The sequence below is a fragment of the Clarias gariepinus genome, chromosome 10 (genome assembly GCF_024256425.1).
Source record: "Clarias gariepinus isolate MV-2021 ecotype Netherlands chromosome 10, CGAR_prim_01v2, whole genome shotgun sequence".
NCBI classification, from domain to species: Eukaryota; Metazoa; Chordata; class Actinopteri; order Siluriformes; family Clariidae; genus Clarias; species Clarias gariepinus.
Window position 1 is genome coordinate 11983292 of NC_071109.1, and position 23728 is coordinate 12007019.

A 23728-nucleotide genomic window follows, 5' to 3' on the forward strand; every position below is an offset into this window, starting at 1 on the left:
TTTAGGACATGTGCCTGTGATCTTGCATTTTAAGTAGAATATGTATGAATGCCAAAGTGTTTTTGCAACAGCCATTTTCCAGCAACCAAAATTAAAAATTTACTCCTTAATGAATTATATTTTATCCACATATAATTACATTTTATGGTATGAAACATCGGAGTTCCTGTTATCACTTGCAGAAGTTTACCTGTAGTAGACTCATTGGTCTTTCAATATATATTTTTAAAACTTTATCTTTAATAGAAGAATAGTCCCAAGAATTTGGTGCACACATGTAAATTGATTGTTTTATGTAATCAATTCAAGAATTTCGATTGCATATTTAAGCTCCTCCTGGTAGTGTTCAGTTATACTTGTTGGTTTCTTGGCGCAGACCTAACTTTTAAAAACTTTCCAAAAATATTTTTATAGGGTTGAGGCTACAAAAGCTTGAAGTTGGCTAACTTTACCCATTCCACAACCAGCTTTGATGTGTGTTTGAGGTTACAGTACTGTTGACACACCCAAGTCTCGACCATCAAGCTGAAGATTTGAGTTTCTGCAGAAGAACTTTAGCATATCCTAAATTTGCTTTGGAATTAATAAACACCCATCTTATCTAATCTTTACTCATCTTATAAAATTTCACTTATCCAACTCTATCCAACCTCTACTGGTAGCAAAACACAATTCAGTTATTTTAATTTATCCACATTCTCTTACATTTCATACACCTTTCCATCATTTTCTATTGATTCTTTAGACTTTCCTGTAAATGAGTGGTGTCAAATCTCTTTTTGTGTTGGCACTGGGAAGCCAGTCAGATGTAGTCAATCATGATCACTGACAAGAAGCTGAGAAGCCTAGGGCTTTGGCAAGTTAAGTAGATTTCTAAATAGCATTAGAGGTACTGTAAAGAAGGTGCAGATCTTTAAGGACTTAGGGTCAACGGTCCAAAGCCACAGAAAGTGTGAAAAGGAGGTGAAGAGGCGTGTGCAGGCAGGTTAGAACGGGCGGAGAAAAGTGTTGGGTGTGTTATGTGATAAAAGCGTATGAGCGAGAAGACAAAAGACAGGAGGCAGAGCTGAAGATGTTGAGGTTCTCCCCTTGGAGTGACATGGATGGATAGGATCAAGTACGAGTCCATCAGAGGGACAAACCATGTTAGATGTTTTGGGGGTAAAGTCAGAGAGGCTAGATTAAGGTGCGTTAGACATGTTCAGGGGAGAGATTGTGAATATATCGGTAGAAGGAGGTAGTGCTGAGGTCTAGAGGAAGACCAAAGAGGAGATTTATGGATGCAGTGAGAGAGGACATGAAGTTAGTTGGTGTGGGAGAAGAGGATGCAGAGGATAGGGTTAGATGGAGGCAGATGATTCGCTGTGGCGACCCCCGATCACTTATATCAATTATATACCAGTAAACTGCTGACAGGACCATGGGCACCTAAGACTCATTTATGCCAACAGCTTCCCAAAAAAGACAATGCTGGCCATGATAGAAGGACACCGGAACACCCAGTGCACCACAGCCCTCTGCTAATGGGGCCGAACAGGCAAGGAGCCCCGGGCCCGCCAACCTGGCCGCCAATCTACTCAGATCCCAGTTCAATTGAAAACCCATTGGGATGCACCAGACAAACAAGTCCAATCCACTGAGGCCCCATCCCACAACCCATAGCATCCAAAGGTCCTGCTGCCATGAGTGTCATGGTGCCCTGAGAGGTCCCGTGAAGGCTTGCACTTAGGGGGCAGAGCTACTGGCAGCACAAGTTGGAACCTGCACAGTACTGGGCATATTGTTTTGCATTGTAATGTTATAGCAGATGTATGTATGTATGTATGTTGTACAATCATTCTTTCCAACAAAAAGGAATCACCAAAACCCCAAGATTTGTACAGCTTATGCTTGCAATTCTCCATAATTTTTTTTTTTTACCTCTTATTAGCAGGATTTGCCATGGAGAACATCTGTACTGATATTATCTCTCTGTCCTGCTACTTGAGACTTGAGACTACGTGACTCTCGTCATAGCTTGATGAGCTGAGGATAAGAGTTTGCGTTATGTCCATCTTAAGAGACGACGGTTTCTTTGCAAAACCAAAAGGAATTGAAAAACTGCAAAGATTGCAAGCTGTGGCTAAAACGGTTTACAGATCCTGCAGAGAGGGTACACAATCGGCACATGAGCAATCAAGTGTCAGACAGGCGCTTTTTTGGATAAGCGCCACTCCTGTGCAAACAGCACACTTCAAAGAGATGAGGGCCTGGCTGAATTACAATGAGCTGCCTCGCACAAAGGAACTGTCATCCCTATGGCATGGCACATTTAGAAAGCTTTCGCTGTCCATTTCAGTGTTTGTGAGGAGATGAAGTGAAATGATCAAAAATGGATTTGGCCTGATGTTGGAATTGGACAGTTTTACACAATATGGACTGGGATGTGATTGGGAGATGGAGAGGGGTGTGTGATATCTGAAGTGCAGTATGGTAATGTCTCTCCTTTTATCCCTCCATTCTCCACGTCCCCTACCCACTCAGGTTTACACCATTTTCTCTCCCCTCCCAGCCTGGTTTGATTTACAGATAACTATGAGTGTTATTGACCGTCCGTGGAGAGAAATGCGAAATGCTCCAAATCTAAAACCTTAACTCAACAGAGAAAACGCTTACAGCGAGATCTGTTCTGTGATGTACGGATGAAATTTTAATGTAACTGTTTGATGTTCGATTAGCAAGCCTTTGACAGATCACAAAGACAGGTAAGTAACTGAATTCCTTTTATTATACAAGGACTTAAAAAACTACTAAAGGGTTCATTTTGTTTCCTTAAAAGGAAAATCTTTTAATCTTTACAACCCAACATTAGCAAAGCTGCCATTTTAGGAGGGCGTGCATCAAGCAAAGAAAGCAACTAAGGAGATTGCTATTATTAGAATTGGGTAAAGAACTGATATTGGTGAACAACTCCGGAAAAAAATGTGGTCAGAAATTAGAGATCACCTAAACACTTCATGCACTGTAAAAAAAATTATTTACAGTAGAAATCGCAAACAATGTAGAAAAGCTTTGATCTTTAGGTAGCATAAAGATTGGCCTTTGGAGTGATAAAAAAAAACCTGGCGAACTGACGAGTCTAGATTGACTATCTATTATACAGTCTTGTGCAAAAGTTTAGGCACCCCTCGATAAATAACAGATTTTGATGATTTTTTTAATTGAAAAGTTGCTAACACAGTCTCTCTTGGAAATGGAAAAAATGCACAATATTTTCAGCTAACATTGATGCATAGTTACTTTTATGGCATAAATTGTACAAAAATAAATAAAAAGATTATTGTAGCACTGTGCAAAAGATTGTAGAAGCCGTCCTCTTTTCAGCTACAGCTTTTTACACACCCTCCACCTGTGCAATGTTTCCTGTGCCACTGGCTGCAACACAACTCCAAAGCATGATAGATCCACCCCCATGCTTAATAGTTGGCAAAATGCTGCTCCCTTTTTCCTCCAAACCTGCCTTTGCTGATTGTGGCCAAAGAGTTCTATTTTAACTTCATCAGTCCACAGCAGTTTTTTTCTGTTTGGTACTTTTGACGTTGGATTTTAGGATGGGGACACAGGTGAGATTTTTTTTTGCCAACTCTTCCATGAAGGTCTTGCGGAACGGTGCACCACCACTCCTGAGTTTGCTAAATCTTCCTGCAGGTTTTTTGCAGTCAAATGGGGGTCTTGATTCGTCTTTCTGACCAGCATACGAGCAGTTCTCTCCGAGAGTTTTCTTGGTCTTCCAGATCTCATCTTGTCCTCCACAGTTCCCCTGAACTGTCATCATGCAAGCTGACAACACTTTGCTATCTTCTTGTAGCCTTCTCCTGCACTGTGGGCAGCAAGAACTTTCATTTTCAGTCTTACACAGCTGCTTAGAGGAACGCATTGTTGTTAAGTGTCCGCAAGTGTGTGCACAAGGTTTGAAGAGTCAAAGTATTTGTAAAGCTTTAAAACTGGCATTTACTAATGACAGCTGTTGCCATGCATCAGATCTAACCTGCTGATTAAGGTCTGAAAACTAATCTGAGACTCTGGAACTCTTAGGGTGCTCAAACTTTTGCACAGTGCCATAATAATAGTTAGATATTTTTTTTTCAATTTATGGCATAAAAAGTAACTATGCATCAATGGTAGCTGAAAATATTGTGCATTTTTTTCATTACCAAGAGAGAATATGCTAACATCTTTTAAATAAATAAAAAAAAAATCACCAAAATCTGTTATTTATCAGGGGGTGCCCAAACTTTTGCATAGGACTGTAACTGCGGTTGCTTTACATGGTCAGGTCTCGGCTCAGCAATGTTATGTGGCATAAAATAAAGTCAGCTGATCACCTGAATGTATTAAATGACCAGGGGATCAGATCAGTGCATTTTTTTCCCCTGATGGTACGACCATATTTCAGGACAAAAATTGTGAAAGAGTGCTTCTGGAAGCATAAGGAAAGCCCTATGAAATATTAGTGTGTTTGACTTTTTTGTTAATAGTTATTAACCTGAACAAAGTGAAGTTCTGTGATGAACTCACGTGATGTTAAAGTATGCAGCTCTGTTACAGCATGACAGAACAGCTCGATGAGAAGGCGGATTTGAAGGCCCACAGGCTTTCAGTGAAGACCTCGATGGAGGACGATTTGGAGAGAGCAGACAGCATACTGAGTCGGTGAGAACGAAACGGCTGCTCTATCCGGATCATTTGAAAATATGGTTATGTAATGGCGATACCACAAGTCCACTTGGCCTAATTTCTACAAGATGTTTTTGCCATTTTATTACTGTTTGTTGGCTTTATGTCTGTGTTTAAAAGGGGGCATTCTATATGTGATGACACATCCTCGGAGTTACAGAGGATGGCCATACTGGAGAACGGTGGCCCAAACTCTCAGAACTCTTTCCGTGGAAGAGGAGCCCTGTCGAGGTGAGAGCCCTGCCTTTAAGCAGGAGGTATATCACTTTACAGTGGAACCTTGGAGTACGAACATAATTCGTTCTGGAAGTGGACTCAAAACACTCATAAACCAAAGCGAATTTCCCCATAAGAAATAATGGAAACCCAAATTACTCATTCCACAGCCCCCAAAAAATAAATACATAAAAATAATTAATACAAAATATAAAGTAAAAACAAGACAATTTTACCTGCACTTTATGGAATAAGATCACTGTCAAAAATATATATATATTTTTAATATATTTTTATTTGTGTGTAATTCTGTCTTTTGTCTAAGCGGGGCGCATGCACTGAATCGATTCCTCGTCCCTCGGATAGTAATGCCTGTGCATGTGGCCTTGATGACATATTTTTGACAGTGGTGTAACACACAGCATTCGTGGGCGTAAGAGGTCAAAGTCGTATATTTCAGAGTTGTATTGTAACAAACACAAAAAATCTCGTATCTGTAAGCTATCGTGGCCATAGATTTTGGCTTCCAACTCAGACAAAAGACAGAATTACACACAAATCTTTTTTTTACGCACAAATATTTTTGACAGTGATTTTATTCCATACACTTTACCTTTAAAAAAAAACAAAAAAAAAAAACAACCCAGACAGCGTTTCTATTTATGCGCACAGGCGCTGTGTGTGTGTGTGTTTGTGTTTGAAGCTAAAGTAAGAGGAGAGGAATGAGACCCTTCCCACTCCCTCTTCTCGTCTTATACAGTAACCCTTCCTCCTCTTATATTTGAGTTTCCCACAATTCCGCGGCGCAAGAGAGAGAAAAACTGTTGGCTCAGTTGTGATCACATGATACTCTGCGTCAAAACAAGAAGCACATGCGTGATACATGATACTTGGTACTCGTAAAGACTTACTCGTTTTTCAAGGCAAAATTTATTAAAAATCTTTGCTCGTCTTGCGGAACACAAACCGTGTTACTCACAATCCAAGGTTCCACTGTATTTTGGTTAATTCAAAGGGTGTGTGAAGCATTCTTGGTCAAACAAACACAAAAAGCTACAAGTGAATCGTCTATATATGGCAGATTGGTGAGTATGGTGGTGACGCTCCGAGAATGGGCCCATAAGAATCTTCAGGAAGAGGAAGAAAGGCCAGACTCATTTCTGGAGCGTTTCCGGGGGCCCGAGCTTCGGATCACGCACAGCCGCATCAGCAGCAATCATCCTGATCCGCAAGACGCCGGCGTCAAAATCAAGTGAGAAACAAAGCCAGGCATTCAAAGCCATGTATTATTTTGCATTGTGATGTTTGATATGAACATTAACTAAAGCTCTAAATGATTTATTTGCATGTTTGCCACATGATAATGGCACATGTGTGTATGTGTGTATTTTATATATATATATATATATATATATATATATATATATATATATATATAATATAATATAATATAATAGTAGTCTTATAAAGACTGATGTACAGTACAATTATATATATATATATATACTGTAGAATAAAGTCATCTAGGTAAAATTATTGTTTAGCATCAAATTGACTTTGACATCATAAATAATAAATTACCATAAAAAAATGAAATAGATTCACCCCGATAATTGTTAGCTATTAAGCATTATTTATATAACATTACAGCAGGAGCTCCTGCTCATAATCTTGTGCACACTTGAAAAAAAATTAAACTGGTACAACTTTGATCTTTGTAAATGAATATTGGATAGGACATGGTTCACATTTCTGGGGGAAAAAAATTCAAGAGCATTTTGGGAATTCGTCAACAGGAAGAAGTCAGACGTGTTCATTCTAGCACCAGCAGATGACATGTACTACCGCTGGCTGTTTGTCATCGCCACAGCTGTACTCTACAACTGGTGCCTCCTGGTGGCAAGGTAAAGTGCACCATGCAGACTCTTTGTTCTCTTGAAAGCTGCATTAATGATATTGGCTTCATATCGAGACATTGCCTAGCTGATGTCTCTAAAGCTTTCCAGACTCATTTCTAACAGCTATTTTCTTCATAAACAATCAACCAGTTTAATGAGTGCAAATCTAATAAAGCCTTATTTAGACTCTTATTTTAATGATGATTTATGTAAATAACTGTAATTGTGCTCAGCGCAAAGGAACATTTTCCCCCCCTAGGGGCTCACAATTTAGTCATTCATATTTTAAACACAGGGCCTGCTTTGATGAACTTCAAACCAAAAACTACATTCTGTGGCTGGTTTTGGATTACCTCTCTGATCTGGTCTATATACTGGACACCTGTGTGAGGCTGAGAACAGGTCAGACGCTTTGGTCAGCAATCAAATGTCTGTTAATATTGTATTAGTTTGAAATAGAGCATGTGCTGTTTATAAGAAAACAATCCCCATGAGATGGTATGAGGCCATTAACACACCGAGGATGATTGTTTTCCAATAATCACACATCCTGATAATGTTTTATTCCTCTTATACCACAGCGATTAAAGAGAAAACAACACATAAAAAACATTTTCAAATTATGAATAGATTTAATGTGAAGTTTCTGTGAAAAATTACGCATTCTTTATTGTTTCGCAAGTTAATGAAATGAAAAAGAATTAAGCAAGAAACCACAAAGACTTCAATCCTGAATATTGTAATTTGTCAGAGATATTAAACTATCAGCCTTAACTCTTTCATAACGTTCTGACACTGGAGACTCCTTCCCATTTCACCAAACACATGGAGTATCTGTCGCACAACTCATGTGTACAGTCTTTTACAGTCTTACGTTTGTGTGTAAAAAGATAATAAAAATCTGATCCTTGTTTTTTATTATTAGACAAATATTATACAAAAAAAACTAAGTTGAACAACAACATATAACATTTAAACCTGTGCCATTAATTATTCAACGAAAAAAAAGGTGATAAGGAAGTACCCCCTTGCTACTTTCATGGGATTTAAGAGGGTAAAGTGCTGTTAATCATTTGCCCTTGATTAATTGATTATCAGCAGGTCTGCAGATCTCAAAAAAAAAAAAAGCTGAAGTTTTGGCAGTTTTCTGGTCTGGAGCGTAAAAGGGAAAGACATATGCAATGGTCTTAGAGAAGCAACGCTTGCTGCATATCAATCTGGAAATGGTTATACAATTATTTCAAACTGTTGCGAGGTTAACTTTCTACAGTGATAAAGATTATTCACAAGTGGAAAGCATTCAAGACAGTTGCCAATCCTGCCAGGAGTGAACGTCCCAGCACATTACATTACACATTATATCAGAATGGCTAAAAAAAGAACAAAAGAAAGGTTTTGGAATGGCTTAGTCAAAGTCCAGACCGTAACCCAATTGAAATGCTGTGCATAAGCAAATGCCCAAAAACCTTAATGAACTGAAGTAATTAGTGATGGGTCATTCATGAATGAAAGTCTTTACTTGACTCAGAAGAATGAGTACTCTCAGAAAGTGACTTGTTCGATTCTACTGGGCGCATAGGTAGCTCTGTAGGTCATGTACAGGAAACAGAAATAACAATACCAGTAACAGTAGTTACTTCACGAGTCTTGGTCCGAATCGTTCGTTCTTTTGTCATGTGACTCACATACAGTAGACGATATGCAGTGTATTACACGGGAAACAGAATTGAACTTTTTTCTTCCCGTGAATCTTCTGGTCCGAATCGTTTGTCACGTGACTCTCATAGACCGAAAATAACGAACAATTCGGACCAGAAGATATGAGAGGTGAGCTGCTCATTCTTTTTATCATAATATGTTCTTAGCTGCATTTGTTCTTAGCTGCATTTGACAATGATTTAAAAAAGATTTGTTGAGATTTACAGAACTCGCGTCAATAAAATTATCCAAACTTCCCATCACTAAAAGCAATGAGGCCAGAATTCCTCCACACTGGTGTGAGAAACTGATAAAGTCGTGCAGGAAACAATTACTTTAAGGTAATTGTTTAAAATTTTTAATATTGATTTACTTGTATTAAAATGATTATTATAAACGTATTATTTTTATTAAGTCATTGCTGTTAAAGGCGGATCTACTGTACAAGCCATTGAATCAGGGAGGGGTATTTAGTATTGTCTGCATGTTTTTATCTTTTTGGCTTAATTTTTGTTAAATAATGGCACAGTGTAAAAACATTATATGTTGTTGTTTGTCTGAGGTTGTGTGTAGAATAGAATAAAAAAAGAGGGGGCAGTAACTTTTACACATGACTGTAAATTTAAATCACCTTGATAAAATGACCTACCGGAATTAGTAGCTGCAACAGAAAACAAAGCAAAACTTTCTGACCAATCAGGAGAAAGCATTAAACATTGCTGTGGTATAAGTTAACATTTCAATAAATAGCTTTATTTCCTTTACCTGCTTCAAAAAAATATATTTTTCTCTCAGCTGACACTGACTTTAATGGATGCTTGCCACATTGCAGGTTTCCTGGAGCAAGGTCTTCTAGTGAAGGACCTAAAAAAATTACAAGAGGGTTATGTCAACACCTTCCAGTTTAAGCTAGACCTCTTGTCCATCCTGCCCACAGATCTGGCCTATATTGCTACTGGTATCCATGTGCCTGAGCTGCGTTTCAATCGCCTGATGCGCTTTTCTCGCATGTTTGAGTTCTTTGACCGCACCGAGACTCGGACTAGTTACCCAAACATGTTTCGCATTGGCAACCTGGTGCTTTACATCTTGGTTATCATCCATTGGAACGCCTGCATCTACTTTGCCATCTCTAAGTCTTTAGGCTTTGGGACAGACCAGTGGGTCTATCCCAACATCTCGCATCCGGAGTTTGGCGCCCTGACCAGAGTTTACATCTACTGCTTCTACTGGTCCACACTGACACTCACCACAATTGGGGAAATGCCTGCTCCGGAACGTGATGAGGAATACGTCTTTGTGATCTTTGACTTTTTAGTGGGCGTCCTCATCTTTGCCACAATAGTGGGCAACGTAGGTTCTATGATATCCAATATGAACGCCACACGTGCTGAGTTCCAAACTCGCATCGACGCCATCAAGCACTATATGAAGTTCCGCAAGGTTAGCAAAGAGTTGGAGGCTCGAGTCATCAAATGGTTCGATTATCTATGGACCAACAAGAAGACAGTAGATGAGCAGGAAGTGCTCAAAACCCTTCCAAACAAACTGCGGGCAGAGATTGCGATCAACGTGCATCTGGAAACACTAAAGAAGGTGCGTATCTTTCAAGACTGTGAAGCAGGCCTGCTGGTGGAGCTTGTCCTAAAGCTACGTCCTCAGGTCTTCAGCCCGGGAGACTACATTTGCCGTAAGGGTGATATTGGTAAGGAGATGTACATCATCAAGGAAGGTCGGTTAGCAGTGGTAGCTGATGATGGGGTAACTCAATTTGCCACCTTGACATCTGGCAGCTGTTTTGGTGAGATCAGCATCCTGAACATCAAGGGCAGCAAAATGGGGAACCGTCGCACAGCCAACATCCGCAGCATCGGCTACTCTGACCTCTTCTGCCTCTCCAAGAACGACCTGATGGAAGCTGTGATGGAATACCCTGACGCCAAGAAGGCGCTGGAGGAGAGGGGCCGGGAGATCCTCCGGAAGGAGGGCCTGCTTGAGGAGACGGGACCTGGGGGGCTCACGAGTGAACAGATGGAGGAGAAAGTGGGCCAGCTTGAGGTTTCTTTGGACACTTTGCAGACCCGCTTCGCCCGGCTGCTGGGGGAGTACACAGCCACGCAGCAGAGGCTCAAACAGAGGCTTACTGCCTTGGAGGGCAGGTTGCAGCACTGTGGCAGTGGATTTCTGTCCGATGGCAACGAGAGCACTACCGATGGTGACGGCACTCACAGTGAGGTGAACATTCAGCTGTGAACAACATGACTTCAATGGCCATGGCCAAAAAGTGAGGCCATGAAAAAAACATAGAACAGCTACATGTATGTAAGAAACAAATATGGTAGACAATGTTAACATAGTATATATTAGTAATAGTGTTTACTTTACTTTCCTGGGTTTATAAAAGTGTGTATTACATGTTAAAGGCTAGAAATCTTCACTGATTTGCTTAAGCTGCACTTTTTATTCTGTACGCTTATTTACCCGAAAGCAATTCATCATCTTTTGAAATTTGCACGACCATAAAAGGAATAACAGATTTGTCTCTGTAAATTGCAATTCATACTTTTTTTGCAGGAATTCCTATAATTAAAAGTAAAATTAAATACTTTTTTATTTATAAAGAGATGAAACAAACAACATAGCGCTACAAGCAGTCTAACAGATTTTACTACAGTGAAGCTCATCCTACTTGCCATTTCAGCTATATACATTGTTTAATGTGTACATTTGCAAGCTGTCTATGTATCATTTAAATGTGTTTCTCTAAATTAATCACTAGTGAATACGAGCTTTAAAATATAAATATTCTCTTAAACATTTCTATGTACATTTTTGACAACTTTTTAATGTTTTGTATTTTTACTCTATACGTATAAAATTATTCTTTGGCACATCCTTTAGGCTGATGTACTGTTTTAGGTTATTTATGTCTGGGAATATATCTTTAAGTGTATAGGTTTTAACTTTCAATAATTAAGCTTTGTTTTGCTGATCAGAGGGTCATGGGTTCAAGCCCACCAACACTGGGTCATCAATGTTGGGTCCTTAGGCACAACCCTTAACTTCTTAGGCACAACCCCAAACTTCTGTCTAAAATGAATTATATGAATGTAAAGTATTGGTACATTTGTACATGTACCAATCACCAACTTCTACTGATTAGGAACAGAACAATGCAAAAGTATGCACATTTTATGTGTTGGTCCTCTGAGTTGCTCAGAGTTGCTGTGAGTCAAAATGCTTGCTCAGTACCTTTTTCATGCTGTTGATTAACGTGAACAGTAAGTGGTGTTATTGACTCTCGGCTGTATAAATGCAGTCAGTGTATTAGGGGAGTGATAATCTGGATAAATGGAAATAAATCTTTTTAAAGCACATTCAGCATGCGCAGTCAGTATATTTAAGGAAAAAAAGGAAGTCTCTGTGTTGGAGACTTTCACACTGCAGAAAACTTCCTGATGTTACAAACAACTGGCACCTAAGCTGGCTTCCAAAATATGTAAATGTATCCTGAAAGGAAACTTCATCATTTCAACAACTGTGTTTATCTTTGTAAAATATATATTTTTATTGTTTTTGTTGTTATTATTATTATATATTAGTACAGCATGGTGGCATGGTGGATAGCACTGTGGTCCTGCACCTCCAGGGTCGAGGGCTAGATTCCAGCCTCGGGCATGTTTGCGTGGGGTTTGTATGTTCACTCCGTGCTTGGTGGGTTTCCTCTGGGTACTCTGGTTTCCCCCCACAGTCCAAAGACATGCTAATTACTTTAATTGGCATTACCAAATGTGCCCTTAAATAGATTGGATACTCCTAGAATAGGCATGAGGCCTCCCGAGAGAGTGACCAGAAGCTGGTTTTCAGTTTGATTGGGGATGACCGGTGATCAGCCTCAGATACAAACGATTCGAACTCAGAAGCTTCCGAGTGATGCAACAGAAACACATTTTTATGGCACTACATTATCAAAAATCGTGGGTTGAAAGCCTCTGATCTGGCTTTTTTGGATAATTCTGTGAGCGAATTAGTCTCAAACCCAATCATTATGCACGCGTGCCTATGTGCTCAATTTCAAGTTGAGTTTGAGACTTGGTTTTGAGGTGTTTAAGGAGATCACCATTTCGTTATATTTCCAAAGACGGTTAACTGAACTATTTACACATTTTCATATGGTGTGGATAGAGTGAATTTTTTTGCCAAGTTTGTTCAGAAATAAGAATAATGGCGGATGACAGAGATGCGTACGGTTCAGTAAAAAAAAAAAAAAAAAAAAAAAAAAACTCATGTATTTAAAATTAATTTGTTTAAACACTGTGCTTGGCTTCTAAGTGAGAAAACTAATGTTATAAGGTAAGGAGTAAATTTAATTACTCATTGAACTTTTTTAATGGTTTAAAATTGTAACAAAATCAAGTGGAAAATATAATATAATAAAATACAAAGTACAGAATAACAACATAAATCGAAGTGGCACCTAGGTATCATGACATGATGCAATATAGAGAATGAATGTGAATGATTATGCAGCTCATTCAGGTACAGTATCTGTGAATGAACTCTTGCACACATCACACCTCATAGTACTGCAGATAAAACTACAGTCAGGGTTGCTTTTATAGAGAAAAAAAATCTGATCAATCAAATAAAGTCTGCTATATCTGCATACAACCGAATAAATGTAAAACGCATATTCTCCGACCGTGCAAAGGCGTCTAAAACATTTCACACGTGGCTCGCCCAACCTCTGGGTTTTTGAGCAGGCAAGGTATTTGGCCAGATCTGGTAACCCTCGGGGTCCTTTATTAACATCCGGCGCGAAGTTTTGACGTAGGTGTTTCCGCGCTCTACTCGTATTGGGAATAGTGGCGCATTCTGAGGTAACTTTAGTCACATATTTTTAATGCTTATTATTGTATCTAGGTGTATAAAATTAGTTTTTATGCAATAATATTTTAATTACATGTAAATTAAACGACCGGGGGAGATTTGTATGTATAATTAACTATGGAGACCCAGACATTAGCTTACGTAGCTATCAGTTTCGCAAGCGCGTGACTGACTTTACTTAGCTGTCTAAGTGAAACACTAATAAAGCGAATTAACTCTCCTGCAGTTATAACGAGCTTCGGTCATGACGGGTCAGTTTATATGGCGAATCGACTGTATTTACATAAGTTACTTAACAACCTAGTTTAACAATAGTAACGTATCGGTTGACGTAATTATCATTCGAGGTGTAATTAAAGTTCATTAACAGACACTTTGTAAAGCCCGAATATTGTTGTTGAGATAAGTGAGATTGATTAATTTTACCAATTAATCAAATGTGTTATAATTATATACTGTATACACTAGGGATGAGAATCACCAGTGACCACCCGGTACCATATTATCACGATACTGAGGAGGCGAATTGATTAATATCGCGAATATTTAAATATCCCGATTCGATAGTACATTCTTTTTTTCTCAATTTTTTTTAAATATAATTTTTGGACCTTAAATCTCTAAAAAGTTATAACTCGAAGATTTTGTACCTTTGCTTTATTTAACAGCTTCGCAGCTAACTTGAATATGAGTAATTAAAGGAAGCCTTTTCCTTATAACAGTAGTTTTCTCACAAAAAAGCAAGCGTAGCATTTAAACAATACAAACTACGTACAAAATTTTATCATTTAACTTCAACTTACATTCAACAAAAAGCTAAATTTTTACTAAGCAACATGTATATCTGTTATGTCATGTGCCATAATTATTTTATAAACAGTCTTAGCAAATAATTAACTCCACAGGACCCCAGTGTGTGAATAGTTTAGCGCAGCACCTATAGGATTATAAATAAGCTGACGTTTTATCGGCCTGAATGCCAAATGCACAGCTTCAGGGGGTTCGAATAGAGATACGAGGTCAATTCAGTGATGTATTGTGATTTTTTTTATTTATTTATTTATTTATTTTTTGTGTCTGTTTGGCGATTCTTGTACTCCAACAGCATATATATATATATATATATATATATATATATATATGTGTGTAAAAACAATTTATTTGTAATTTATGTTTGTTCGCATTTGAGATGTTAAGATGTTGCAGCACAGCATCCTCTGTGGATGTGTAAATTATGTGTGAAGTCTGTTTAGAATTGTAATTAAATAAAAAATAAAATTATATTGTATCAGGGTATTTATTAAAACAGGAAACCTTCAGAATTGCAATATTAATTGACTCACTACCGAACTATTGTAATGATATATCGGGTGGTGACTGGTGATTTCCATCCCTAGCTTCTAACACACTTTTTGTGGTGTTTTGAGACTAGTGTGATTGTGTAATATGTAAGACTAATCTTACTCAAAGCTCAGAGGCTTTTAATCTTTTAATTTTTGATAATGTAAAGCCATAAAAATGCATCTCTATCGTACTACTCTAGCTTGCCCACTCGGCACAGAATTGGTTCAGATTTCCAATGCGATCAGTCCTGGCTGATCAAGCTAAAAGCTAGCCAATTCCCGTCAACTGGCTGATCGACTGGTGCATCTTTAATATAGATGTATTAAATAATTTTAAATTATTTTGTAGTCTAGTGTGGTGATACGTAAATTATACATAAATCAAACCCCCTCATCTCTAGTATGCACACCTAATAGTAAACAGATTAAGTAACTTACTAGTTGTTATTAAACAAAAGAAAAATACAATATTTGTTTGATTTGTTGAAAATTCACATTTACAGAAGATCTCATGTTTGTAAAAGTCAGTAAGTTTCTGCACAAAATAAAAGGACAAAACACAAATGTGGTAGTTGTTAATAAATCACTAATGTCAAATTTCTGTGATAAAAGAGAAGATACTTTATTTAAATATTAAAAGCTCAATATTTAATAATCGTTGATGCTTTTCCTGTAACAGTGCACCTTGTTGTTGTGTATTCCTTATGTATTGCATGAGGACAGGCAGCAGTTTGTCACTGTAGAGCTGTATGAGTAAAATAATTTCCTTAATGATTTTTTTGTCTATGTTTTATTTCAGTGTTTAAGGGCTTTGAGAAAGAAACCATGTCGTTTAGCTTTGGACAAACTACTAGTGGGGGCGGGTTTACCTTCGGAGCCCCTAAAACCACAGCGTCAGTCAGCGCAGCCCCCAACTTCTCCCTGCAGACGAGCAATCCGGCCCCAGGAGGAGGAGGATTCACATTTGGAGCACCGCCTGCGCAACAACAACAACAACAACAACAACAACAACAACAGCAGTCGCAGCAGCAGCAACAACTTCAACTACAACAACAGCAGCAGCAGCAGCAGCAGTCTCAGGTTCCAGCGGGAACGTCTCAGATCGCAGGGCTTCTCGCACAGAGCACGACGAGCACTGGAGCTTCACAAGGTGGATTCAGCTTTGGGGCAGCATCACAGAACAGCACTGCTGGTGGGGGCTTTAATTTTAGGTAAGATTTCTACTGAACTAGATGTGAACTTACTTAGGCACACCATATCAACCTTTTATCTATGAGGTAGGTTTTGACCTAGTTTTAAGATGATATTTTTATTTACAATAGATTTAATTTTGTATTTCTTTTCAGCAGCGCTTCAAAACTAAGTCTTGGCCTGACTCCAGCCTCTCAGCCGGCTGCTACAACAGCTACCTTAGCAGGCCTGATGACATCCACCACGTCCTCAAGTGGTGCAGGCTTCACATTCGGAGCCGTTGCAACTCAGCCTGCAGCTCCAACCCAGCAGTCTACGGTAGGATTCAGCTTTCCCGGGGCCAAGATTCAGGCTCCTGCTGCAACTTCAGCACAGAGCACTCCTTCCTTTTCACTGGGAGCACAAAGCACAGGTAATTCACATACTATGTGCTGTCAATTAAGAAATCTCTATTGACCTAGAAATGTAATCAGCTAACTTTTACCGCAAGCTGTACAAGCAAAAACATACACATTGTTCAGTGAGTTTATCATCAACTTAGTTTACCAGCTGCTGTTATTAAGCCCTATGAGTAAAAAAGCATTATACGGGAAAAAAAACACAGCAATTAACAAATCTTGAGAAGCATCATGGCAAAATATATATATACCAGTCAGACATAACACTATGACATATAACACATTATTTCATTATTATGGCACTTAGTTTTCCAGTAAGTTGCATTACCTACACGTTATGCCTATTATAGGATGACACCTGTAATAGGCAGAAAGAGAACAGTCTGTTCTCAGGGTTGAATGATGTAAAAAGCTAGAAATATGGGCGAGTGTAAGGATATGAGCATTTGATACATGTGCTGATCTCTGTACATTGCGAAATGCTTTTACAATGGTTACTTGAGCTCCAGAACTGGACCTTGGAGCAATCCAAGAAGGTGGCCTGGTCTGATAAATCATGCTTTTTTCACATTATGTGGACAAGTATGTGTGTGTTTGTGAATTAGTCACATGAGGATGCACTATGGGAAGAAGGCAAGCTGGCGGAGGCACTGTGACACGTACGCCTACCAAAAGATGCCTTCATGGTACATGCCTTTATGGTAATGGCATTATTTAATGGCAGTGGCCTCATTTGGCTGGATAATGCACCCTGACAGACTGCAAAAAAACGTTTGTGAAGTGGGTGAAGGTGTTGGCATTTTTGTTAGTAAACATTCTTATAAGTAATATTCTATTAAATGCAGTGTTTTAAATGAAGCTGATGGTACTTGATAGAAAAGTCATACAGTAAGATCTAGAACTAAAAAAAAGAAACCTAAGCTCATTAGGGGATGTCACTAATGTTAGTTTTTTTGTTAATGTTAAAACGAATCAGTGATTGTTTTTCCTGCAACTTGAAGGTCTCAGTCTGGCAGCTGGTGCTACAGGTTTTGGAGCCTCCCCTACAGGGTTCAACTTTGGGATCAAGCCTGCAGGTGGGCACACATTGAAATTATAATGTTACAAAGCACTATAGAAGATAAGGAAAGAAGTTTTGCAGTCTGAGGTTTAATTTTCTTCCTGGATCTTCCAGCTACTCCGACTCCTGCCAGTACTGTTGCTGCTGCTGCTGCTCCTTGCCAGCCTGCCGCTGTATCTTCTCTGTTTGCCTCCCCTATTCCCCCTCCTGGTTCCACAGGCTTCTGCTGTAAGTCCGTATTCTGAATTAATAATTATTTTATTATTTTTTTAACAATGTCCAAGAATATGAGAGCGTGCATCAGTTATTAATTTAACACCTAGAACAATTCCTATTATTTTTTAATCTCCTTCTGTCAGTGGGTGCCATACCAAGTGCCCTACCAGCAGCATCCTCTGCGGCTACCTCCTCCACCGGCCTGACGCTCAAACCACTAGCTACTGCTGCCGCCACCACCACGACCATCGCTGCGACCACAGGTAATGCTTATGATCTAGCTGTTTAGCTTTAGCACTGATAAACCTGTTACTGCACCAATAGCTTGCTTACTTATCTACACAATCTTCGAGCCTGGTGTAAGAGTGTGTAATAAATGGATTTTGTACTAATTTGGTCACTTTTTAATTTACTTTTTAATAAATTTTTAATAATATAACACCATAAAAATGTGTTTCTGTTGCACTACTTATAAGCGTGTGCACCTGGACAAATTTTAATGAGGCACATCGCAGATGAATATATATAACCTGGCACAGAATCGGTTATATATATTCATCTGCAATGTGCCTCATTAAAATTTGTCCATCTCTACCCAGTCTGATGTATAATATAAAACTCAGGTTCATTAGCAATTTAAGCCGAACCAGTGTTTTTTCATTTATATGTGGGTAAACAGTAATTAGCAGCAATACCCAGGTTCTGACATTAATGTAATATAATGTACAAGTGAAGTTGACAGGAGTTAGCCTAAAACAATACACACAATTCATTGTTGGCTTCATTTTGATAAATTATAGATGTGTTTTTTTTAATAATGCAGGAAATTATACATGGTTTCAATTTGAAATTAAATAAGACAAACCAATTAAAGAGAACCTAATTTTCCCTCTCTTTTATTTTACCCCAGCAGCAGTAGCTGCTGCTCTTCCCACAGCTGCCACCACAAGTTTTTCCCTGGCCTTAAAACCTGCTGTCTCTGCTGCACCAGCCACTTCTATAGCCGTGTCCGCTGCTACAGTTATTGCCAGGTGAGGTATATACCCTAACATGAAGTAATGACTGATATCTATGGGGTGTTATGATGGTGTGCATTCTAAATGGCCAAAACATGGTATTGGTGCTAAAACATGTCTCACCTAGGATTGTTAAGACATTGCAACATAAATTTGACATGCCATTTTGGGGGCACATATAAAATCATCTCTCCAAAACTCGAAATTTTTAGTGAAGTTAGATTGGTCATTTCTATGTTGCATAAACCTTAGAAGTAGCTTTTTTGGCAGACACATTTTCTGTTTTATATGTACAACATTAACAAAAATTAAATCAGCACCGATAGTATGTTTTGGCTGAAAGCATTTGTTCTGATATGTTAATTTTATTTATTTTTTGTTCTTTGCTTCTTAATTATTTGACAAACCGTCTACTCAGTGCTGCACCAGTGATGTCATATGCCCAGCTCGAGTCCTTAATCAACAAGTGGAGCTCAGAGCTGGAGGACCAAGAGAGAGACTTCTTGCAGCAAGCCACCCAGGTTAACGCCTGGGACCGTATGCTGGTGGAGAATGGAGAAAAGGTAGTTTGAGATACTAAAAACTGACTAATGTGAAAGCTCCACATTGGACAACAGCAGCACACCTCTGAGTTATCACCTAAAAATATGCCAAAACCATTTTATTTTCCTCTCCCATTAACTGACAGTTGATATAATGTCAATGTAGTAAAATCTCCAATATAAACCATGGTTTATAAACAACCTTTCCCCGTTATTTCAGTTTTAGTAATGTTTGAGCCGGTCAGTGCAGCAGAGTGTGCATATATACACTGTGGGTGTGAACTTTATACGTTACATGGTATGTATCCAAAAATCATTCCCACTCCCATTCCCAATTCCCACTCCATCTAACAAGTCAGAAGTCACGTAACTGTGTTCACTCACCCAAATGTTTAGCCACAGAAAAGGGTAGATGCAGTTTTTTCTTTTTCTCTCAGTATTTTAAGGAAACACATTATCAGTGATGCACATCTTTGATCTCTGCAGTATGTAGAACTTCATGTATTTGGCAGTGCTGTTTTACTAAAAGTTAATTTAAAACTTTATTAACTTAATAATTTGAGAGAAACTATTATTTTTTTTCTTTTTATTGTATGAGACCTTTTCTTTTTATTGGTATTTTACAGCTTATGTAAGATTTAATGCTTGCTTAAGATGTTTTAAGATTAGTATGATTTGTCTTGGAGCTATTTCAGAAGTCAGTTCCGTTTTCCAAGCTGTTTTGTCTCTGGATTTTGACCTAGTCAGGTGCTATTACAAAAATATTTCATTGGCTTAGAAGCAAGCCAAAATATTTTCCACTTCTGCTCTACTTTTGAGCCTGTGCCCTCTAAGATGATTCCCAGTCAAAATAATGTTCCCGTCTGTTTTTTTTTTGCCATTAGTGTTCATCCGAGCATGTTCATTGTTTTTCTTTCTTTCTTTTTTTTAAATGACAAATGCAAATGAGCTGCATCAAGAACGTGCTTGGCACTTTAAGGGAGATCAGCATACACTTGTGTACAAGGAAAATTTGTTTAAACCATTTTAGTTTGGCTTGGGTTGTGTTCAACTTGTATTTGAAAACATTTAACTAAAAGATTGATAAATGAGGCTTAATTGCTTTTTTTTTTCTCTTTGTTTTTAAATGATTGTGCTTCATCTTTATTAGAAGAAAATCTTCTCAGCAAATCATGCAGGAATTATAATGAGAGTTTGACTCACGGCACTGCAAGTGTGCATGTGAGCAATTACTTGTGTCTGTGTATCTTAATTTAAACAGATGGGCGGCAGCTTTAACCCTGAGCATGTGGTGGTTACAGTAACACCCTGTATATAAGCGCACTCCAATTTCTGCTTTAAAGTTATAAAGTCAAAAAAAGTGTTATTTGTTAAAATGTTATATTTTTGGTACAAAATATTTTAATTGAAGAGTATGCTTTTCTCATGATTTGTGTTGTTTTAGATTACATCCCTGCACAAGGATATGGAGAAGGTTAAACTGGACCAAAGAAGGTAAGATTGCCAGAGTTGGCATATGTGATCCATTACAGCATATTTAGAGACAATTAATTAACGTCTAAAGGTCTTGTGTGATTTCTGTTCTTTCTTCAGGCTGGATCAGGAGTTAGACTTCATTCTGTCTCAGCAAAAAGAGCTGGAGGATCTTCTCACTCCCTTGGAGGAGTCGGTGAAAGAGCAAAGTGGAACCATCTATATGCAGAATGCCGATGAGGAGCGGGAGAGAACGTAAACAAATTTTTGATTTCCAAATCCTTGTAATGCTTTGCATTTCTTTGCATGCAAATGAAAATGAGGCACAAGATGTCATGTTTAAAAAAAACTTTACTTTTTTGGAAAGGTCAATCTGAATGTGTTTACATGTACAGATTAGGCTGAATATTGCTAGAAATCAATTGTGGCTGAAATGTTTTACAGGTTGATAAACGTTATAATCAACGGAAGCACGACTTTGTCTTCAAATTTACTATTTTGTTTCAGCAACATCTCGTCTAGTAGAGATCAGAGGGCAGGAAATGTTAGTTTTACTAAAAATAAATCCAATGTTCTTGAAGTACGTCAATTAGCCATAACATTATAATCATGTAGACAGCAGCATTATATTGACATCATGTTCATACATTCAAGGCTCACCCCTTGACCTCAGGGACCAAAGGCTAGCCTGTCTAGTCCGATCGCACAGAAAATCGCATATGCAGTACAGACCACAGAAAAAATCCGATGCTGGTTATAATAGAAATGCATCATTCATCACACTATCCTCTTTGATATAGAAGAGTGAATGACATTTATTATTCCTAATAATGAAAATTACTACCCACAATATTGTTAGTAAAGCAAATAATTTAATGATTACCATTTTTGAGTAGTGAGTTTAAGAATTCTTTTATTCAGTAAGCTTGTAAGATGTTAACAATAAACTAATTATGTTGCATATAAATGTACTCAATCCTGTGCTGCTTTTTTAAATGCTTGTCTTTTAAAGGTATAAACTGGCAGAAAATGTTGATGCTCAGCTAAAGAGAATGTCCCAAGATCTGAAGGAGATCATTGAGCATCTCAATACATCCAACGGGATGGCTGACACAAGTGACCCGGTATTTATTTTACTGATCACTTATTCTATACCATATAAAACACCTTTATAGCTGTTATTCCTCTGAATATGTTCGGACTGAACATTGTCACTGGAGGAAGGTGATTGAACATGTAAGCAGGGATGTTAGCTCATTTTTTTAATACATCCTATAGCTATATGTGGATTTTTACCAAGCACCAGGGACAGGTGTTTGTAGGGTTGGCCAGATTTCCCAATTGCATATTCATAGAATCTAGCCACTTCCTCCTTCATTGTTGCTTGCCATTGTCTGTGGCACAGCCTTGTTACATGCAGTCCAAGCTATTTAATATAGAAATGTTTTGTGATTTTTAAAAAAAAAGGTTTTGAAAGACCCTACTAGTCCTACATTCCACCCGAAAATACAGTGCATTAAACCTTTAGCTGGATAGCCTACAACAGCAGAAAACCACATTCACGTTTCACTCCCATCCCAGTCTGCATTCAAGATATGCAAGAATATGAATGTGAGTCTGACGGGTGTGGGACCTGTTGTAGGCTTCTGAATTGTAGTTTACCCCCTCAAGGTTTCTGAAATGCTTTTCTGCGCCGCACGGTTGTAAAGGGTGGCCATGTGAATTGCTTTATCTTCAGCAAGGTGTTTGAGCCTGAGGAGCCTCTGCTCATTTGGTGTGTTTTGGCTTTTTGCACAATTTTGAGTAGAGAGTTTAGAGTGTTCTGTATAAAATTTACATTCCAGACCATTGGGCACCATAAAGGTGAAGGTTACTGAGATTACTTCTTTCCTTATTCTGAAGTTTAACTAAAGCTCGGGACCTAACAACTAAACAAAAACCCACCAGCAATTGCAGGGTCAGACATGCATGCCTTCTTTTGACCGCATCTTCTGTAATTCTTAGAAAGGGGGCATTCATTTGTGTATATATACAGGAATAGATATTTTTAAAAAACTTCTCACTTCAATGTAGTGTGTGGTGGTTGGGTTGAATTTCCTCTTTTGATCAAGTTAGTTTTTAGCTTTTATGCTTTCAATATAAATTGTTACTTCAGTTTCACACAATGTAATTTTTTAATCCTTGAATGGGAAAATTTAATTTTGTATTCTTATTTAATGTAATCTTCATTATGGTTAGTATAGTCTACTTTAACGTTAGTGTTCCACTGTCTTCTGACTCGATTCTTACCATTTCAGCTCCAGCAGATCTGCAAAATCCTCAACGCACATATGGACTCCCTGCAGTGGGTCGAGCAAAACTCTGGTCAGATATTTTCTGTGCTTTTGAAGCGTATATTGTAAAAAGCTGTGTTTGGTGTTGCCTAATGTCTATTTTCAATGCGCAGTTTTGCTCCAGAGGCGTGTGGAAGAGGTGTCCAAACTGTGCGAGAGCCGCAGTAAGGAGCAGGAGAAAAGTTTTCGTCTAAGTTTTCAGTGATTGACAATAAAACATGACAGTGTATTGTAAATGAACCCTATTGTTTTTGTTAATTCTGTTTAAATAAAAATGTGTACTTCTTACTTTGCATATAGTATGTGTATATATGTGTGTGTGTGTGTGTGTGTATGTGTGTATATATATATATATATATATATTTTGTTATCATATGTTATGTATAAAGTGTTATTGGGGGATCTGGAGCCAACACTGGAGACTTCACTTAAACTAATCTGGATGTCTTTGGACTCTGAGGAAACCCACCCAACATAAGGAGAACATGCAAACTCTACATACATAGGAATTAAACCCTTGATCCTGGAGTTGCAGGGCCACTTAGCACTACTCCCCCTATTTTTGTAAAGTAAAGATGGAGGCCATAAATAAGAACTCGGACCAAAAAAAGTAAATAGTTGGTGCCATTATATATAGTGTAGGTTAAAGTCATTTCCATACTTTATGAAACGCACAAACCGTTTTATTCTTTAGGGCCCCTGCTCGCTCGCTCGCTCGCTCACTACACTGAGGTGGAT

The 23728-nt window shown here is 38.3% G+C and overlaps 2 protein-coding genes across 4 annotated transcripts; both read left to right on the top strand.

The window, feature by feature from the left end:
- Window positions 1–2713: 2713 nt before the first annotated feature.
- On the top strand, window positions 2714–10781 carry cnga2a (cyclic nucleotide gated channel subunit alpha 2a). Its single transcript, XM_053506278.1, has 7 exons — window positions 2714–2744; window positions 4588–4692; window positions 4837–4947; window positions 6014–6184; window positions 6729–6836; window positions 7126–7232; window positions 9361–10781. The coding sequence occupies exons 2-7, from the start codon at window positions 4589–4591 to the stop codon at window positions 10779–10781; spliced, it is 2022 nt and encodes a 673-aa protein (XP_053362253.1). The 5' UTR covers window positions 2714–2744; window position 4588.
- A 2561-nt stretch (window positions 10782–13342) lies between these two features.
- nup62l (nucleoporin 62 like) lies at window positions 13343–23278 on the top strand. 3 transcript variants are annotated; one of them, XM_053506519.1, is made up of 13 exons: window positions 13343–13408; window positions 15561–15972; window positions 16108–16364; window positions 17352–17426; window positions 17525–17638; window positions 17770–17889; window positions 18537–18657; window positions 19061–19205; window positions 20629–20678; window positions 20778–20912; window positions 21670–21781; window positions 22955–23021; window positions 23104–23278. In XM_053506519.1, the coding sequence occupies exons 2-13, from the start codon at window positions 15587–15589 to the stop codon at window positions 23193–23195; spliced, it is 1674 nt and encodes a 557-aa protein (XP_053362494.1). In that variant the 5' UTR covers window positions 13343–13408; window positions 15561–15586; the 3' UTR covers window positions 23196–23278. The 3 variants fall into 3 exon arrangements, with proteins under 3 accessions (XP_053362494.1, XP_053362495.1, XP_053362496.1); XM_053506520.1 differs by having other exon boundaries at window positions 18540–18657; XM_053506521.1 differs by having other exon boundaries at window positions 16111–16364.
- The last annotated feature ends 450 nt before the right edge of the window (window positions 23279–23728 follow it).